The sequence below is a fragment of the Phodopus roborovskii genome, unplaced genomic scaffold (genome assembly GCF_943737965.1).
Source record: "Phodopus roborovskii unplaced genomic scaffold, PHOROB, whole genome shotgun sequence".
Classification (NCBI taxonomy): Eukaryota; Metazoa; Chordata; class Mammalia; order Rodentia; family Cricetidae; genus Phodopus; species Phodopus roborovskii.
In genome coordinates this window covers 1,281,057-1,295,124 of record NW_026126434.1, presented here as the reverse complement: position 1 = coordinate 1,295,124, position 14,068 = coordinate 1,281,057, and the positions used below count along the sequence as shown (strand labels likewise).

General features: G+C 47.9%; 2 protein-coding genes across 2 annotated transcripts in view; one reads left to right on the top strand and one right to left on the bottom strand.

The window, feature by feature from the left end:
- The window catches only part of Ptpn14 (protein tyrosine phosphatase non-receptor type 14), a 185,231-nt gene that overhangs the window by 75,763 nt on the left and 95,400 nt on the right, over positions 1-14,068 (bottom strand). The window lies entirely within an intron of this gene.
- The window catches only part of Smyd2 (SET and MYND domain containing 2), a 41,892-nt gene that overhangs the window by 18,520 nt on the left and 9,304 nt on the right, over positions 1-14,068 (top strand). The window contains exons 3-6 of the mRNA XM_051186610.1: positions 4,353-4,463; positions 6,479-6,539; positions 7,267-7,391; positions 12,422-12,489. Of these exons, the coding sequence (XP_051042567.1) occupies positions 4,353-4,463; positions 6,479-6,539; positions 7,267-7,391; positions 12,422-12,489 (365 nt within the window). The remainder of the gene's footprint in view (positions 1-4,352; positions 4,464-6,478; positions 6,540-7,266; positions 7,392-12,421; positions 12,490-14,068) is intronic.

Below are 14,068 nucleotides of genomic sequence, written 5' to 3'. Positions count from 1 at the left end.
ATTTATTTTACCAACATTGTATTTGTTACTGCAAATTCAAAGGTACAATGGGGCATTGTAGTTAAGGTAGAGGGAGTAGTTTGAATTTTGAGGGAGATAAAAAGGCAGTTTTTTGGGGGCGGGATCTTAGAAAAGCTGAAAGAGTATTTTTCAAAGAATACACAGTTGCTTTTTAGACTTTTTGCACACTGTCCTTTTTTTTTTTTTTTTAATAACAATTTACTATGCACAGAATTATGGCAGATTGCCTCCAGTAGAAGAGAGTGCTCTCAGTAAAGGCAGCAAGTAGAGCTTGTGGGGATGTGGCTTAGGTGGTAGGGTTCTTGCTGCCCATGCATGAGGGTCTGAATTAATCCCCCAGCACCATGAGAATCAAGCTGGATGTCACTCACCTGAGGGTCTAGATTTGTTTCCCCAGCGCCGTAAGAATCAAACTGGATATCAATTACCTGTTCTCTTAGCTCTTGGTAGGGGAGGCAAAAGTTCAAGGCCAGCCTTGGCTTTGTAGGAGTTCTAGACCAACCTGGACTACATGAGACTTCATTTCATAAAACAAACAACAAACAAACAAAAAAACGGAAAGCAAAAAACCAAAAAATGCCCAAAGGTGTCTGGTACTTCTACCAGATTCTATTTCTCTTTTCCTGGACATGGGCCAGACTTCTTGCTTTTTGTGTGCTGGTGTCCGGGATTGCCTGTGTGAGGGGATGCCGATGGTCCAGTTTGAAGGGCCTCCATGCTGCACAGGCTTTGGGCCTTGGTCCGATTACCACTCTCGGAAGGTGTGAAATCACAGACTCAGAGTTCCAGACCTGCTAAGTAATGGGAGGATCAAGTTATTTACAGCCTAGAAGACAGGTGCACAGGGATTAGGAGGCCTGCATGGCCTCCTTTAGCTGCTGGGGGGCAGAATCCAAATAGGGGTCTCTGAGAGTCCGAGGCAGGTAGCTGTGAGTTTCCTGCACAGGGCCCCATTTGGCAAGCTTCTCTTCCCTTGGTTTCCCTTGGAAGATAGACCCATCCTAAAAGTCAGTATTATTTATGTGAACAATTATTTTAAATTAGTTATTTGAATAAATATGTTTATTGATACAGTTGATTAAATATAAACATTAGTATTTCACTTTTTTTTCTCCTGGGAGTTTATGCCTGAGAGACACCAAGTCCTGCTCACAGTTGAGGAAACCAAGTGTAGAGACCCTGGGGTTTGAAGTCAGTGTTTTTCTGTGTAGCCTTGATTGACCTGGAACTCAGATCAATCTGCTTCTACCTCCCTAGTGCTGGGATTAAAGCAGTGCGCCACCTTGCCTGGCTTGAGATCCTGTCTTAAACCAGGCCTTTTCAAGTTCCTGGAGTCCCAGTGAGCACTTACTTGTCCCTCTGTCCTACCTGCTGGTGCTACTTTTCCTTAGTTATCACAGGCCTCCTTGCCCCTTTCTCTGTACCCTGTGGCTGCCCAGGCTGGGGAGGAGTCCGCTGGACCAGTTCCCTCCTCTGCCTCATCCTTGTGCTCTGTGGTGTAGCCTCCAGCTAAAAACAGCTCCTGTGCTCCCTAGGGCATATCTTATCTTCTCTCCCTCTCCCTGCTCAGTTATATCAGGCACAGAGTTATTTAACTCCACACAGCATCTTGGCACAGAACCTAAGCCCCGGGGATGTGTCAGGTGCTGCAGTGAATCACGAGGATGGATTTTGTGTCTTTCCCTTGGGGTTCTGTTGAGGAGAGGGACTTGGGGTCCCACCTGTGAATAAAGCAGAGGCAACTCTTTTATTCTAACGGGGGCTGATTATGTGATACGCCGGCAGTGGAGAGAACTAAGAAGCAAAAATCTAGGGAAGGGAGAGTGGAGGGAGAACTAAGAAGCAAAAATCTAGGGAAGGGAGAGTGGAGGGAGAACTAAGAAGCAAAAATCTAGGGAAGGGAGAGTGGAGGGGAAGGACTGTTTGGGGGAGGTTGCTTGAGAAGGTGACTGGAGGAATAGAGGTATGGAGAGCAGGGGCAGTCAGGGAGCCATGTGACAATCTGGGAGCGAGAGCTAGACAGAAAATACTGCAGGGACACAGGATTTTGAGAGAGGGAACAGGAAGGATGATGCTGTAGCAACAGAGTCAGGAGAGTGTGGAGGGGCAAGAAATTCTGTCCGTACAGCCTTGCAAGAGGGGCAAGCCCAGAGAGCTCCTGTCCCCACAGCCTTGCACGTTGTGATGAGAACTTGACTTTGTGTGTGAGGTGAGAAGTCATCAAGGGTTCTGAGCTGAGACATTCTATTTAAGAGTACCCCTCTCCCCACTCCCCAGCATTCAGGAGGCCAAGGGCAAAGGCAAGCATGCAGCTGAAGGAATGTGGCAGTAATCTTGGTAGAGCTGGTTGGATGGCTGGTCCTGGTGGCAGAGAGATGAGTCTCTGCAATCCACTCCCCATGTGTGGAGGCGTGTGTGTGTGTGTGTGTGTGTGTGTGTGTGCATGCATGAATGTGTGTTGTAGGCTAAAGGTCAGCTTTGGGTGCCATTCTTTAGGAGTTGTCCACCTTGTGTTTTTGAGACAGGGTCTCTCACTGATCTGGGGCTAGCTGGTTACGCTGGGCTGTCTGGCCGGTGAATCTTCAGGGATCTTCCTGTCTCTGCCTCCCCAGTGCCGAAATTACAAGCACCACCTCACTCAGCATTTTTATAAGAGTTTTTGGGCTCAAACTCAGGTCCCGTTGCCTCCAGGGTGACTTCAGGTGTTTTCTGTAGGCTTCTTGAGCTGGGGAAGGCAGAGAGCAGAGTGGGGCAGACCCGTCCCACTGTGCACAAAGTGGTCCGGGTTTCCCTGAGTACACAAGCATCTAATGGTATTCCACTCTCCTCCAGCCCTTCCTCCTGGGGCTCTCAGCAATGTCTGCCACTACTGAGCCTTCCTTTCTGTTGTGATAAAACACTTCGGCTAAAAGGAGACTGGAGAGGAAAGGGTCATGCCATCATAGAAGTTGGTCGCGGCAGGCACCCAGGCAGAAGCTGCTTGCTGTTTGGTCAGGCTTTGCTCAGGCTTCTTCTTATGTAGCCCAGGCTCGCCTGCCTAGGGATGGTGCTGCATACAGTGGGCTGGACCTCCCACATCAGTCATTAATCAAGACACCCTCTTACAGACGTGGCCACAGCTCATTCTGAGCAAGGCAGTTCTTCATTTAAAGTTTCCATCTCAGATGACTCTATAGTTTGTGTCAAGTTTACGATAACAACTAACCAAGATGGCTGCTTTTCTTGACTGATTCTTCTGTCACATTGTTTGGTATATTTTTTTATTGTTTGTTTTGTTTTTCATTTGTTTGTTTTGGTTTGGTTTTGAAATCAGTCAGAAGTGACATTGTGGTGACTGGTGAGTTTCCAATGGTCTTCCATGGTGTCTGTCACCAGCCTTTGTGCTATCATTTGCTCTCACCCCAAAGTACTTCCTTTTTGATCTTTAAAACACCATTGTGTCCTCCTGCCACCTTCCCCCTCTCCATGGATGGTGCTCCCACCCCTTCATGGATGGTGCTCCCACTGCTTCATGGACAGTATTCCCACCTCTTCTCTGATGACTGCAGTCTTCATCCCTCTACCAGGAACAGAAAGGCTTCAAAATGAGATAGGAAGGAATATAGTTGCTCTAAAAAAATTATTCTGAGCGACCTGTGTCACCAGTAGATGTTTTTGCTGGACTCTGGGTGCATGACAGACCCTCAGTTGTACAAAATGGTGGGGAGAGAGAGTTGTCAGTGACTTGTCTTGCCTTGAGACCAGAGCTGGAAATCCAGCAGCACAGACAGACCCATCGCCAGGGCCCCTGCAGTCTCACACAGACTTCCAGACAGGAGCCACTGAGGAAGAGAACAGGTATGGTGGCTCACGCTTATAATCCTAGCATTCAGGAGGCTGAGGCAGGAGGATGGCTATGAAGGAAAGTCTATTCTTGGACTACATAGTGATTCCAGATCAGTCTGAGCATGACACCCTTACAAAAATCCCCCCAAACATCAAAAATCACCTCGGCTGAGCTAGAATTAAAATCAGAGGATTTTGTGTGTCTTTAAAATATGGTGTTGGCTCTAGTTTGTGAGCATTTCCGAGCTTTCCAAGAGGAAGTGTGCTCTATTTAACTTTGATGGGGTCTTACTGTAGCTCTCTCCATACTTTATTCTGTAGTTGTGTGTCGTCTATGTGTATCTGTGTCTGTGTATGTGTGTGTGTGTGTCTGTGTGTGTGTGTGTGTGTGTCTGTGTGTTTCTGAGTTTGTATGTCTGTCCATCCATATGTGACTGTCAATGTCTGTCTCTGTGTGTGTGTGTATCCATATGTTAACAGTTTTTTGTTTTACATCACATGACTAGAAAGAGGACTGGCCTCTGCACAAGCTGGAGTGCTCATCAATGGTTGTTTTGGGGGAGAACTGGAATCCTTCAGAGACGGTGCGGCTCACAGCAAGGATTCTGGCCAAACAGGTGAGGAAATGTGATAATGTTCGGCTGCATCAGTTTTCATTAAAGGTCAGAAAGATGAGTAGCTGAGCCAGGCTGAGCATGTGGTTAAATATTCTTGGACTCAGGCAAGCAGTTAGCACTCCTGAGCAGTTAGGACATTGCTTGCCCTGGAACAGGAATATAGCCATACTGATGGAATTCAGAGTTTCTTGGGGATTTATTTATATAGAAAAGCTTGGTATGACTTTCTTGCGTGGAAGACCAGACCTGACCAGAAATTCCTAGAGCTTCCTATGAGCCAAGAGGCTCGGAATCTTTGCACTGTGTGGATATGTTCTGTCCCCTTTCTTGTATGTCACCCTGCTCCTCATCAACTGTTTGTCAATGTGTGGTCAGTCCCTTCCCAGACTCGAGAATACGTGCCTTATCTGTCAAGGCCTGGGTTTTGAAGTCAGTGGGAAGATGTAAGGGGCTTGTCTTTGTGATCCACTGATACATAAGGGAACTCAGGAGGAAATGTGCCTGTAAAGGGGAGAGGTCTCACTGTGTCAGCCTCTGAGCTGTAGACTTGTTCAGGCTTAAACTGTGTGACCTCTGCCTTTCCTATTCCTCCCGGCACCTTCCAGTTTGTCTGTTGTTGTTTTAATCTAAGGTGAGTATGATTATAATGGTTAGCATGTGCCTGTCCCCAGATCAAATTTACCATCCTGGGCGTGTAAACAGAAGTGGAACATTCTAGAACTCTGAGGTCATCCTCCTGCTGCGTTCAGCTGGGGTCAGGTGACTAAAGTGACTCTCTGTCCCTGAAGTGAAGCAGGGGTTGCCTGCAGAGTAAGACACCGGGATGGGGGTGGTTTTCCCTGGGGAAGGCTGCCTGCCTCTTCCTAAATGACAGTTCTTTGTAAACTAATGGTCTGAGGCAGAAAGAGGAACAGGGGAATGGTGTGAACCGTGAGGTCTGGGGGTAACCAGACCTTCATTGCATCAAGCCCTGCCCACTGGGAGACCACTGTCTTCCTTCCCTCGCCCTTCCAGGATCTCTGGCAGTGATATCTTAAGGACCCAGAAGGAGACTGTATGCTTTCCTGAGTGAGGTCCTTCCCCCCCCCACTCTCTCCACCCTCCACTCCCACCAGAATTTCTCACAGAAGTATGCACTGCAACCTTCTGCTCTGTCTGAGTGCTGGATGGGTTTAGAGGTCCCCTTTATTTTTTGTTATAATTACCACTAATTGACTAGTAAATGAAAAGTTACCTGTCCTTCTTTTCATCTCCTTAGGAATAGGTGATTAAAAAAAATAGATCATTTGTATTCTAGTAGCTTGCAGAGGATTAGGGGAGACCAACTTCCCTGGGGGAAGCTTAACATGTTAACTAGGGAGGTAAGAGCGCCCTGCTAGACCAACCACCTGTATCCCCAAATTGAATGGCCACATTACAAAGCCCAGGCCTCAGGCCAACTCCTGAGCCATGCCTTTCAACTCTTGTCAACACCAAGTTTATTCATGTTCTCAAAGCCTCATGGATTCACTATTGTTAGCTTCTCTCAGGGCGTCTAGAACAAAGGCAACGTGTTTCAAGTACAGCGGGGGCTTGCAGATACAACCCAGAGCATTCCTTTTGAAATGTGGGGTTTGAGACCATTCTAGCCTATGCTTAAAGACAGTGCAAAATGGATGGGGGTTTTCATTTGGTTCTCTTTCAGAAGGAGAAGCAATAAATAGGATGGTTTGCCTGTAGACACAGCCCTTTTAAGTCGGGCCCTAAAAACTTGTTTTCTGGCCCCATACTTTTCGGTAATGAGCATTTCCAAGCCTACTGTGTGTGCGGTGTGTTAGGGTGTTAGGGGTACTGTGGACCCTTTCTGGAGCTTTTAAAGGATCTGGGGGTTGGGCAGACTCAAGCCAAGTGTGGATCCTTCAGCATCATTCTTCCTCCAACGTGGATGTGTTGCTTTCACTTGGACATAACAAGGGGAGTGCTGTGCTTGAACCCAGGCATTGACATTTCTCTCTGATTTTGTCACCATTTACTAGAAAATCCACCCGGAGAGGACGCCTTCAGAGAAACTGTTGGCTGTGAATGAGTTTGAATCCCGTAAGTATTTCTCTAATACATGCCTGTTTTTGTTTTGTTTTGTTTTAATCACTAATTTAATGCCCATAGGCAAATTGAAGGCAAAAATAGCTCATTCTCTTACTAATGATGGTGATTTTAGTTGTATTTTGACTCTTGTACTATTTTGAAATATGTTCCTAACATGGTTTCTCCCCTCAGTTTTACAAGTTTATCAGGAAATGGTAAGGGGAGGTAGAGGCTCACACAGTGATCCTTTCTACTCCTGGCATCCTGGGTGTTTTGGGGTGTTAGCTGTTCTGCAGTGTGGAAAAACTGATTCTGTGTGCATACATGTTCTCTGCATATATGCAGGTGTTCATGCACACATGTACAGGTCTGTGGGGAAGCCAGAGACAGATTTGTACAACACAGTTTACCAACTGAACTATTTCTTCAACCCCCAGGTGATGGCCTTACCAAAAGGCCTTAAATCAGGGCTGTCTCACTACTTGGCAGTGGCCCAGATCCCAGGGTCCAGTGAGGGACACCAAGGCTAGGTGTCATTTACAGTTGCTTCCTTCTCACCTCACTACCCATGGTCAGCTGGAATTTTATGCCTGCATGATCTTTGATTGATGGAGGAAGAGACAGTTTTTCATTTAAGCAGAGTCATGGGGATAGTGTTCTCTGGGGCTCTCCAGTGCCTGCCATGTGGTTTGTAACAGGAAGGACCCAGGGTTCTGTGGTGACGGATTCTTTCCCACAGATCTGGACAAACTAGACAATGAGAAGAAGGATCTCATCCAGAGTGACATCGCTGCGCTCCATCAGTTCTACTCCAGACACCTGGAGTTCCCCGACCACAGCAGCCTTGTGGTGCTCTTCGCCCAGGTAAGGATGCCAGCGCCCAGGAGGACTGCACTTTCCCTTCCCATGCCCTTCCTACAGCATGGACTCATGAAGACACATGGAGATGGGCACAGAATCTACCTGTGCCAGGGGAGGTGAAACAGGTGCATCCCTGTGGCTCATCGGCCCAGCCAGCCTAGCTCACTTGTTCATCCCAGGCCAGTGAAAGACCTTTTTTCAAGAAACAAGGTGGACAGGGATAGAGAGATAGCTCAGAGGTTAAGGGCATTTGTTGCTCTTACCAAGGACTTGGGTTTGGTACCCAGCACCCACTTGGTGGCTCAGAACCATCTGTTACTTCAGTTCTGGGAGATCCTGTGACCTCTTCTGACCTCCCTGGGTACAGGACATGCATTGTACATACATACAGGCAAAGCATTTATACACATAAAATAAAGACAAGAAAATAACGCAAGGTAGTCTAAGAAACAACACCAGGATTGCTCTCTGGCCTTCGTACCCTTACACACGCACATGCACACACTCTACATGCATGGAAAAGGTAAAAGGGCACTAAGCATTATTACAGATGGAAGGGAAGTGAGTCTTCCCACTTCAGCCCCAGTGAGAAACACTGTTAATGGTTCAGTGAATTACCCATAGACCTAATGTTCATGTGGATGCATTTCAACCTTGTGGTTTTCATGAACAGAAAGTTACCCCATGTGAAAGGCATCGTGGGTTCCAGTCTTGCTCACTTCCTCACCCTGGGTTTGCACGTTTGCACCATCATCCAAGTCACTGTTCTCACGGCAGTGGTGAGGCACGTAACAGGAACAGTGTGGGAAGGAGTAGTTTATTTGGGCTCATGGTTTGAGGGTGCAGTCCATGGTGGGAAGGCAGGTGGCTGGGGCTAGAGAGAGCATTTTTTCACTCAGTCCAGACCCCAGCTGTGTCATAATGCCACCCATGTTCAGATTAGATCTTCCCACTTTAACTACCCTAATCTCGGCACCCTCAGACATATCCTGAGGATTGTCTCTGGAGCAAGTCTAAATCCTGACAGGTTGAATGCCAGAAGATGTTGGATGAGGGTGTGGGCAGAGAGTTTGGAAAACTGTATATACAGGAGGTTTTTCTCACTGAGACATGGTTATATGAGAAAGCCAGGTGAAGTCTGTCACAGGCGGATAGCAAAGACCTTTCCTTTAACAGAGTGGTGCATGCTGGTAGGCCTTCCATGTGATGATTCTCTTGGCTCGAATGAGACCACATGTTCACATCAAAGACCAAGTGTGTGTGTGTGTAGAAATGAATTAGGTATGCGTGTGCCTGAGGGGGACACACACACACACACACACACACACACACACACACACACAATTTGCATACCTATATATAGCTAGGTAATTTATTCCTTATAACCTTTATATTGATTAAATCTTAATGTCCATTCCAAAGCTGATCTTGTCTTGTATAGCCCAGGCTAGTCTCAAACTCACTGTATAGCCAGTGTAGCAGACTACCTCTGCTTCCAGTCCCCAAGTGCAGGAATTACAGGCGTGTACCACCACACCCAGGGCTTCCTGTACCTTGGGCAGACACTCCACCCACTGAGCTCCATCCAGACCCCACACAACACATGTTCCATGTGTGAGTTTTAGGGGGATTTCAGTAGCCCTGAAGAAAATGCTAAAGCACAAAAGAAATGTGGCTCATACCTGCCTTGCCCTCTGGCCTTGCCCTGGCTCCACACTGCATGTGTGCTGCTCTACCCCTGGGCCTTTCATCCAGCCAAGGAGGCTCCTGTAGGGTAACTCACAGCAGCAGCTGGCAGCTCAAGGTGACTACTCCTCGGAGCTGTTTAATCACTGCAAACCTGTGTATAGCTGAGAAGTGTATTTTTAGTGTGCAGCCTACATCTAGTTTAAACACTAATTATGAGAATAGCTTTAGCAAGGCACTTACGCCTGATTTGATTCGGGGAAAAAAAAGGACCATAGCCCATGCATCTTTTTTTAGTGTGCAAGTTCGCTTTTCTCTAGGGACACCTCAGAAGGGAGGGGAGGCAGCAGGGAAATTGCTGTGCAGTTTGGCTCGAACGCCATCACTGCCTCTCCAAAAGGAAGAGTGATGACACCTGGTTCATAGGAGAATATGCATGCACACTCCCACAGTAGAAGGGGAAGGGTAGAAAGGGACGAAAAGACAGGCGGCAGAGGCCGATCCAGCCAGGATTACCACAGCAGAGGGGCTGCAGATCAGAGGACCAAGAGCCCAGTCCCCAAAGCCTGGGGAGCTGACTGTCCCTCCATCTGTTTTGGTAGCTCTCTGCTTTTTCATAGTATGGCTATTGATTGGGAATTTCATAACACAAACCCCAGGAATCTCCCATCCACTCTTCCATTTAGCAGGCATCTGTCTGACATTATGGGTACCTCGAGGCCTGAGTTCAGCAGGACAGAGTTGTTGCACTGTACCTACACAGTAACACCTAGGAATGGAGTTCATGATCAAAGAGATTTTGTTGAGTGAAAGAAAATCCCAATTTATCCTACCTGATGTGGATTGGTAGTCACTTGTTAAAGTACCAGTGATGCATTTGGTCAGGCTGTAGGGAAAGATAGCCTTCAGTCTTCTACTTTTAGGAAAGCCTGCATCTTTGGTATCTATTTATGAACCTGTAGTACTTGCCTCTTCTTACTCCTTTCCTCTCCTCTTCTCTCCCTCTCCCCTCCCCTCCCCCTCCCCTCCCTTCCCCTCTACTTCCTCTTCTTTTTCTTCCTCTTCCTTCTTGCCCCATAAAATTATCATAGCCTTTACTATGATATGCCCAAGATTCCCCGGCTTTTCCAGTAACCCTTTAATTTTATGCAAACTCACCACATTCACAATCAGTAGGTGCTGCTTATCATGAGAAATGGCAGAGCCAGGGCTATGGCCGAGTGAGCTAGTGAAGCCTTCACTAGGCAAGTGTGAGGACCCATGTTCAGATCCCCAATATCCCCATAAAGCCAAATGCAGTCATGAGCACCAATCACCTCAGCAGTGGTCCTAAGGCAATATAAGTAGAGGAGAGGCCCTGGAGGTGTGCATAGCAGCAAGCCTGGCTTATGCTGTGGCAAACAAGAGACCTGTGTAAAATAAGGTGGAGGTTGTCCTTGAACCTCCACACAACCCTCCCGCCCCAGTTCTCCCACAGAAATTTTTTTTTTTTCGAGACAGGGTTTCTCTGTGGTTTTGGAGGCTCTTCTGGAACTAGCTCTTGTAAACCAGGCTGGTCTTGAACTCACAAGATCCGCCTGTCTCTGCCTTCCAAGTGCTGGGATCAAAGGCATGTACCAACACACCACCACCTGGCCTCCCACAGAAAATTAATTTAAAAAAAAAAAAAAAGCAGGCTCTGCTGTGCAGGCTCTGGCCTTGGTCAGAATGTCCTGTCTGAATTCTGGCTCCCATTACTCCGCTCAGGTGTCACACATCTTGAACCATGGGGACCCGGGTTTCCATATTTGTAAGGTGGGCTGCTAGCAAGATACTGAGGGTTTATGATTGGCGGATCTGGGATGCCCAGCATGGTGCCTAGATGGAAAGGGTGCTAAGCAATGCTCTTTGAAGAAACCTTCAGAGGTGTGGCCAGGTCTCAGGAGCGGGAAGAAGTGGGTCTCTGAGAGGTAGTAGGACTAAGTCCTTTGCACATCTTGACATCTCAGGGGCTCCCAGCCACCTCCAGCCCTCATCGCTGGCGGGCTTTGTAACTGCAACTCGGGTTCCTCTCTCATCTTCTAGAAAGAGAAGACACCTGGTCTTCAGCCCTGAGCTTTTCAGTACTTACAAAGAACACCTGTGGGATTTTCTCCCAATGGCTGAAAGTCGCCCTGATTATCCTTCTGGGTGAAGTGCCCATCTCGTTATGCTTGTTATTATATGTGGAAAGAGAAATTTGCAGAATTGGCATTCATAGCCATCACTTTCAGCCTATTGACCTTGAATTAGACCTCCAGTATGGCAGAGTTGCCATAGGAGGGAGGGAGGGATAAAGGGAAGGGGGGGGGAGAGAGAGAGAGAGAGAGTCCGGACGTGCACCGTAACATGCAAACATGCATACAAGTATGTGCACATGTATACATGAGGAAGCAAGAGGCCAACCTTGTACGTTCTTTCTCTGTCCTTTGTGTTTTGAGATGAACCTGTCACTGGGATCTGGGGCTCACTAGTTAGGCCAGGCAGACAACCAAGGAGCTCCAGGGATCTGTCTACCTCCACCTCTCTGGGGCTGGGATTACAAGTATACACTGCATACCCAACATTTTTTATATGGCTTCTGGGGATCAAACTCAGGTCCTCATGCTTGCAAGGCTATGACTGAGCCATCTCCCTGACCCAGCTCTAACCATACACCCCCAGTATTCTAAATGCAGTCGTTCTTCTCAAAGATGAGAAGCGGCCCAGAGATTGATCTAACTGATCTCATTGCCTTAGGGTTCTTGGTTCCTCTACCTCTCAGGGGAAGGGAACCCAATCCCATAGATGAGTAAAAGCTTTACCCTCACCTTCTGAGGTAGACATGGGTCACTAGGTCCCTTTTCTAAAGGCAGGTGATTTGAGGATGGGATCTAGATCACTCTCTCTCTCTCTGGGATAGGATCTAGATCACACACACACTCTCTCTCTCTCTCACACACACACACACACACACACACACACACACACACACACACACACTCATTGGTGCTCATGACCCAAGGTAGTCTGACTCACAAGCCAAGACTTCAGTCCCAGAAGCCCCATCACATGTCCCCACACCACTCTGCCACCCTGAGGGTAGCCACACCGACAGGGACAATGACAGCAGCACATCTGCTTCTGTTTGTTGACACTTAGGAGCTGGTGAGTAAGTTTTATTTGGACAAAGGATGCCACTTGTTATGCTGTAAGAAGAGCTTCAGCACCGACAAGCCAGAGCATCTTGGGTAATTTGGTGAGGGCTAAGGCTGAAATGATGTACAGCTGGAATGGGGGAGCTGTAACTGGAGGTTTCCCTCTCCCCCCTCCCCCATGTATCTCTGCAGGTGAACTGTAACGGTTTCACCATTGAAGATGAAGAGCTCTCTCATTTGGGATCGGCGATATTCCCTGAGTAGGTTGAGTTTGACTTCGTTCCTTTCTCTTTGTACTTACTAAACACTAATTTGATTTTTTACATAACCCGCCTGACTGCATGTGGCAGACACTCCAAGTGAATTAAGACAGCTTTTTAATCTGCTAGATTTCAAAATATTTCCCCTACACTTGAAGATCCGGAGGTGGCAGTTAGCAGAGTGATGGCGGTGACATCCCGCCGGGCCCAGAGCTGTTGCTAAGGAGTGTCAGTGCGCAGTGGAGCAGCCTGTGTGTGGCCCACTAGGAAGCACACTCTCTGCAGACCCTTGGATCTGGAAATCTTGTTTCTTAGGCCCATGGCTAATGCCCATTCAGGTATTAGCCATGGTTAGGGTAAAGACTATGTGAGCGCTTGCCCAGCTGCCCTTCTTGGAAAATGCCAATGGAGAGTGGCACAGTTTGGAGGGATGTTAAGCTGAGTGAGTGAACTAGAGAAAAACTTCAGTTTGTTACTGGGTATTTCTTTCCTTGTGACTGCAGGAATATTTGGATAATCCCTGAGAGGCTAGCTAATGTGGAGGTCTTTATGGAAACTCCAGAATGATCCCTATTTCACAGGTGTAGCCAGGGCAGCCTTTGTGCACCCTCTTTGTGCATCCACATTGTGCAGAAGATACCCTCTGTTCCTCACTTGCCATGCACCAGTTCCTAGTATGCTTATCCGCTGCCGGCTCAGGCATCAGGAGAGTCAGAAGAAAGACCTGAGTGAGCAGACCCTGATGCCTTTAGCTTTCACCGGGGCAGGGGAGAGTCCTGGCATTGGCGCCAAGGTATGGTTGGTCAGCTGCTGGCACAAGCATGGTGAGGACCAGAGTGCCTCTTGGCAGAGACTCTCTTGGGCAAGAGCACAGAAAAGAACAGACGTGGGACTCTGTGAGGACAACCTGGACAATCACAGTGCTGAGCTTAACTCTGCACAGTCCTCTGTGTCTGAGGATGTCTGCACTGGGGACTTCACTGTCTCCATGGCAGCCAGAAGTGGCAATCCCAAGTTGCTTGACTGTCTGTCCTAATGCTCTCCCCACCATGTTCAACAGTCTGTTCAGAGAGAGCCTAACACTTCTCCAAGATGGTTCTAGAAGCCTCCTGGGTCCTGATGCCCTGTGTGTCCCTTGTCAGAAATCTAAGGAGGCTGTAGTACAGGGTGAGATGTTCCTCCCCAGGGAGGAATCAGCTGCCTGTTCATCCCAGGGGTAAAGCCAGTCACCCACCCTACTCACACCTCCATCAGGCAGGAGAACAGGCACTCTGGGGCAGACCCCTTTCCTTTTTTATATCCTGGGACAAGCAAGAGTAGGGCGCTGGTCTCTCGGGTCAGGCAGTGCCAGCCCTCTGAGTGGTATACACACAGACAGGTGTGCCCATAAGAGCCTAAGCCCCAGTTTCTGGGCATTTTTAATTGGGGGAAAAGTCCTTTGGGGCTGAAATCACATGAGTGTGTGATTTCAAAGGCAGCATTTGTGAGATCAAGCACTTTCCCCTGTAGTTTAGAAGTTTCTGTTCTCAGAACTCTGACCTTGATATAATCAGAAAGCTCAAAGCACCTCGACTGGGCG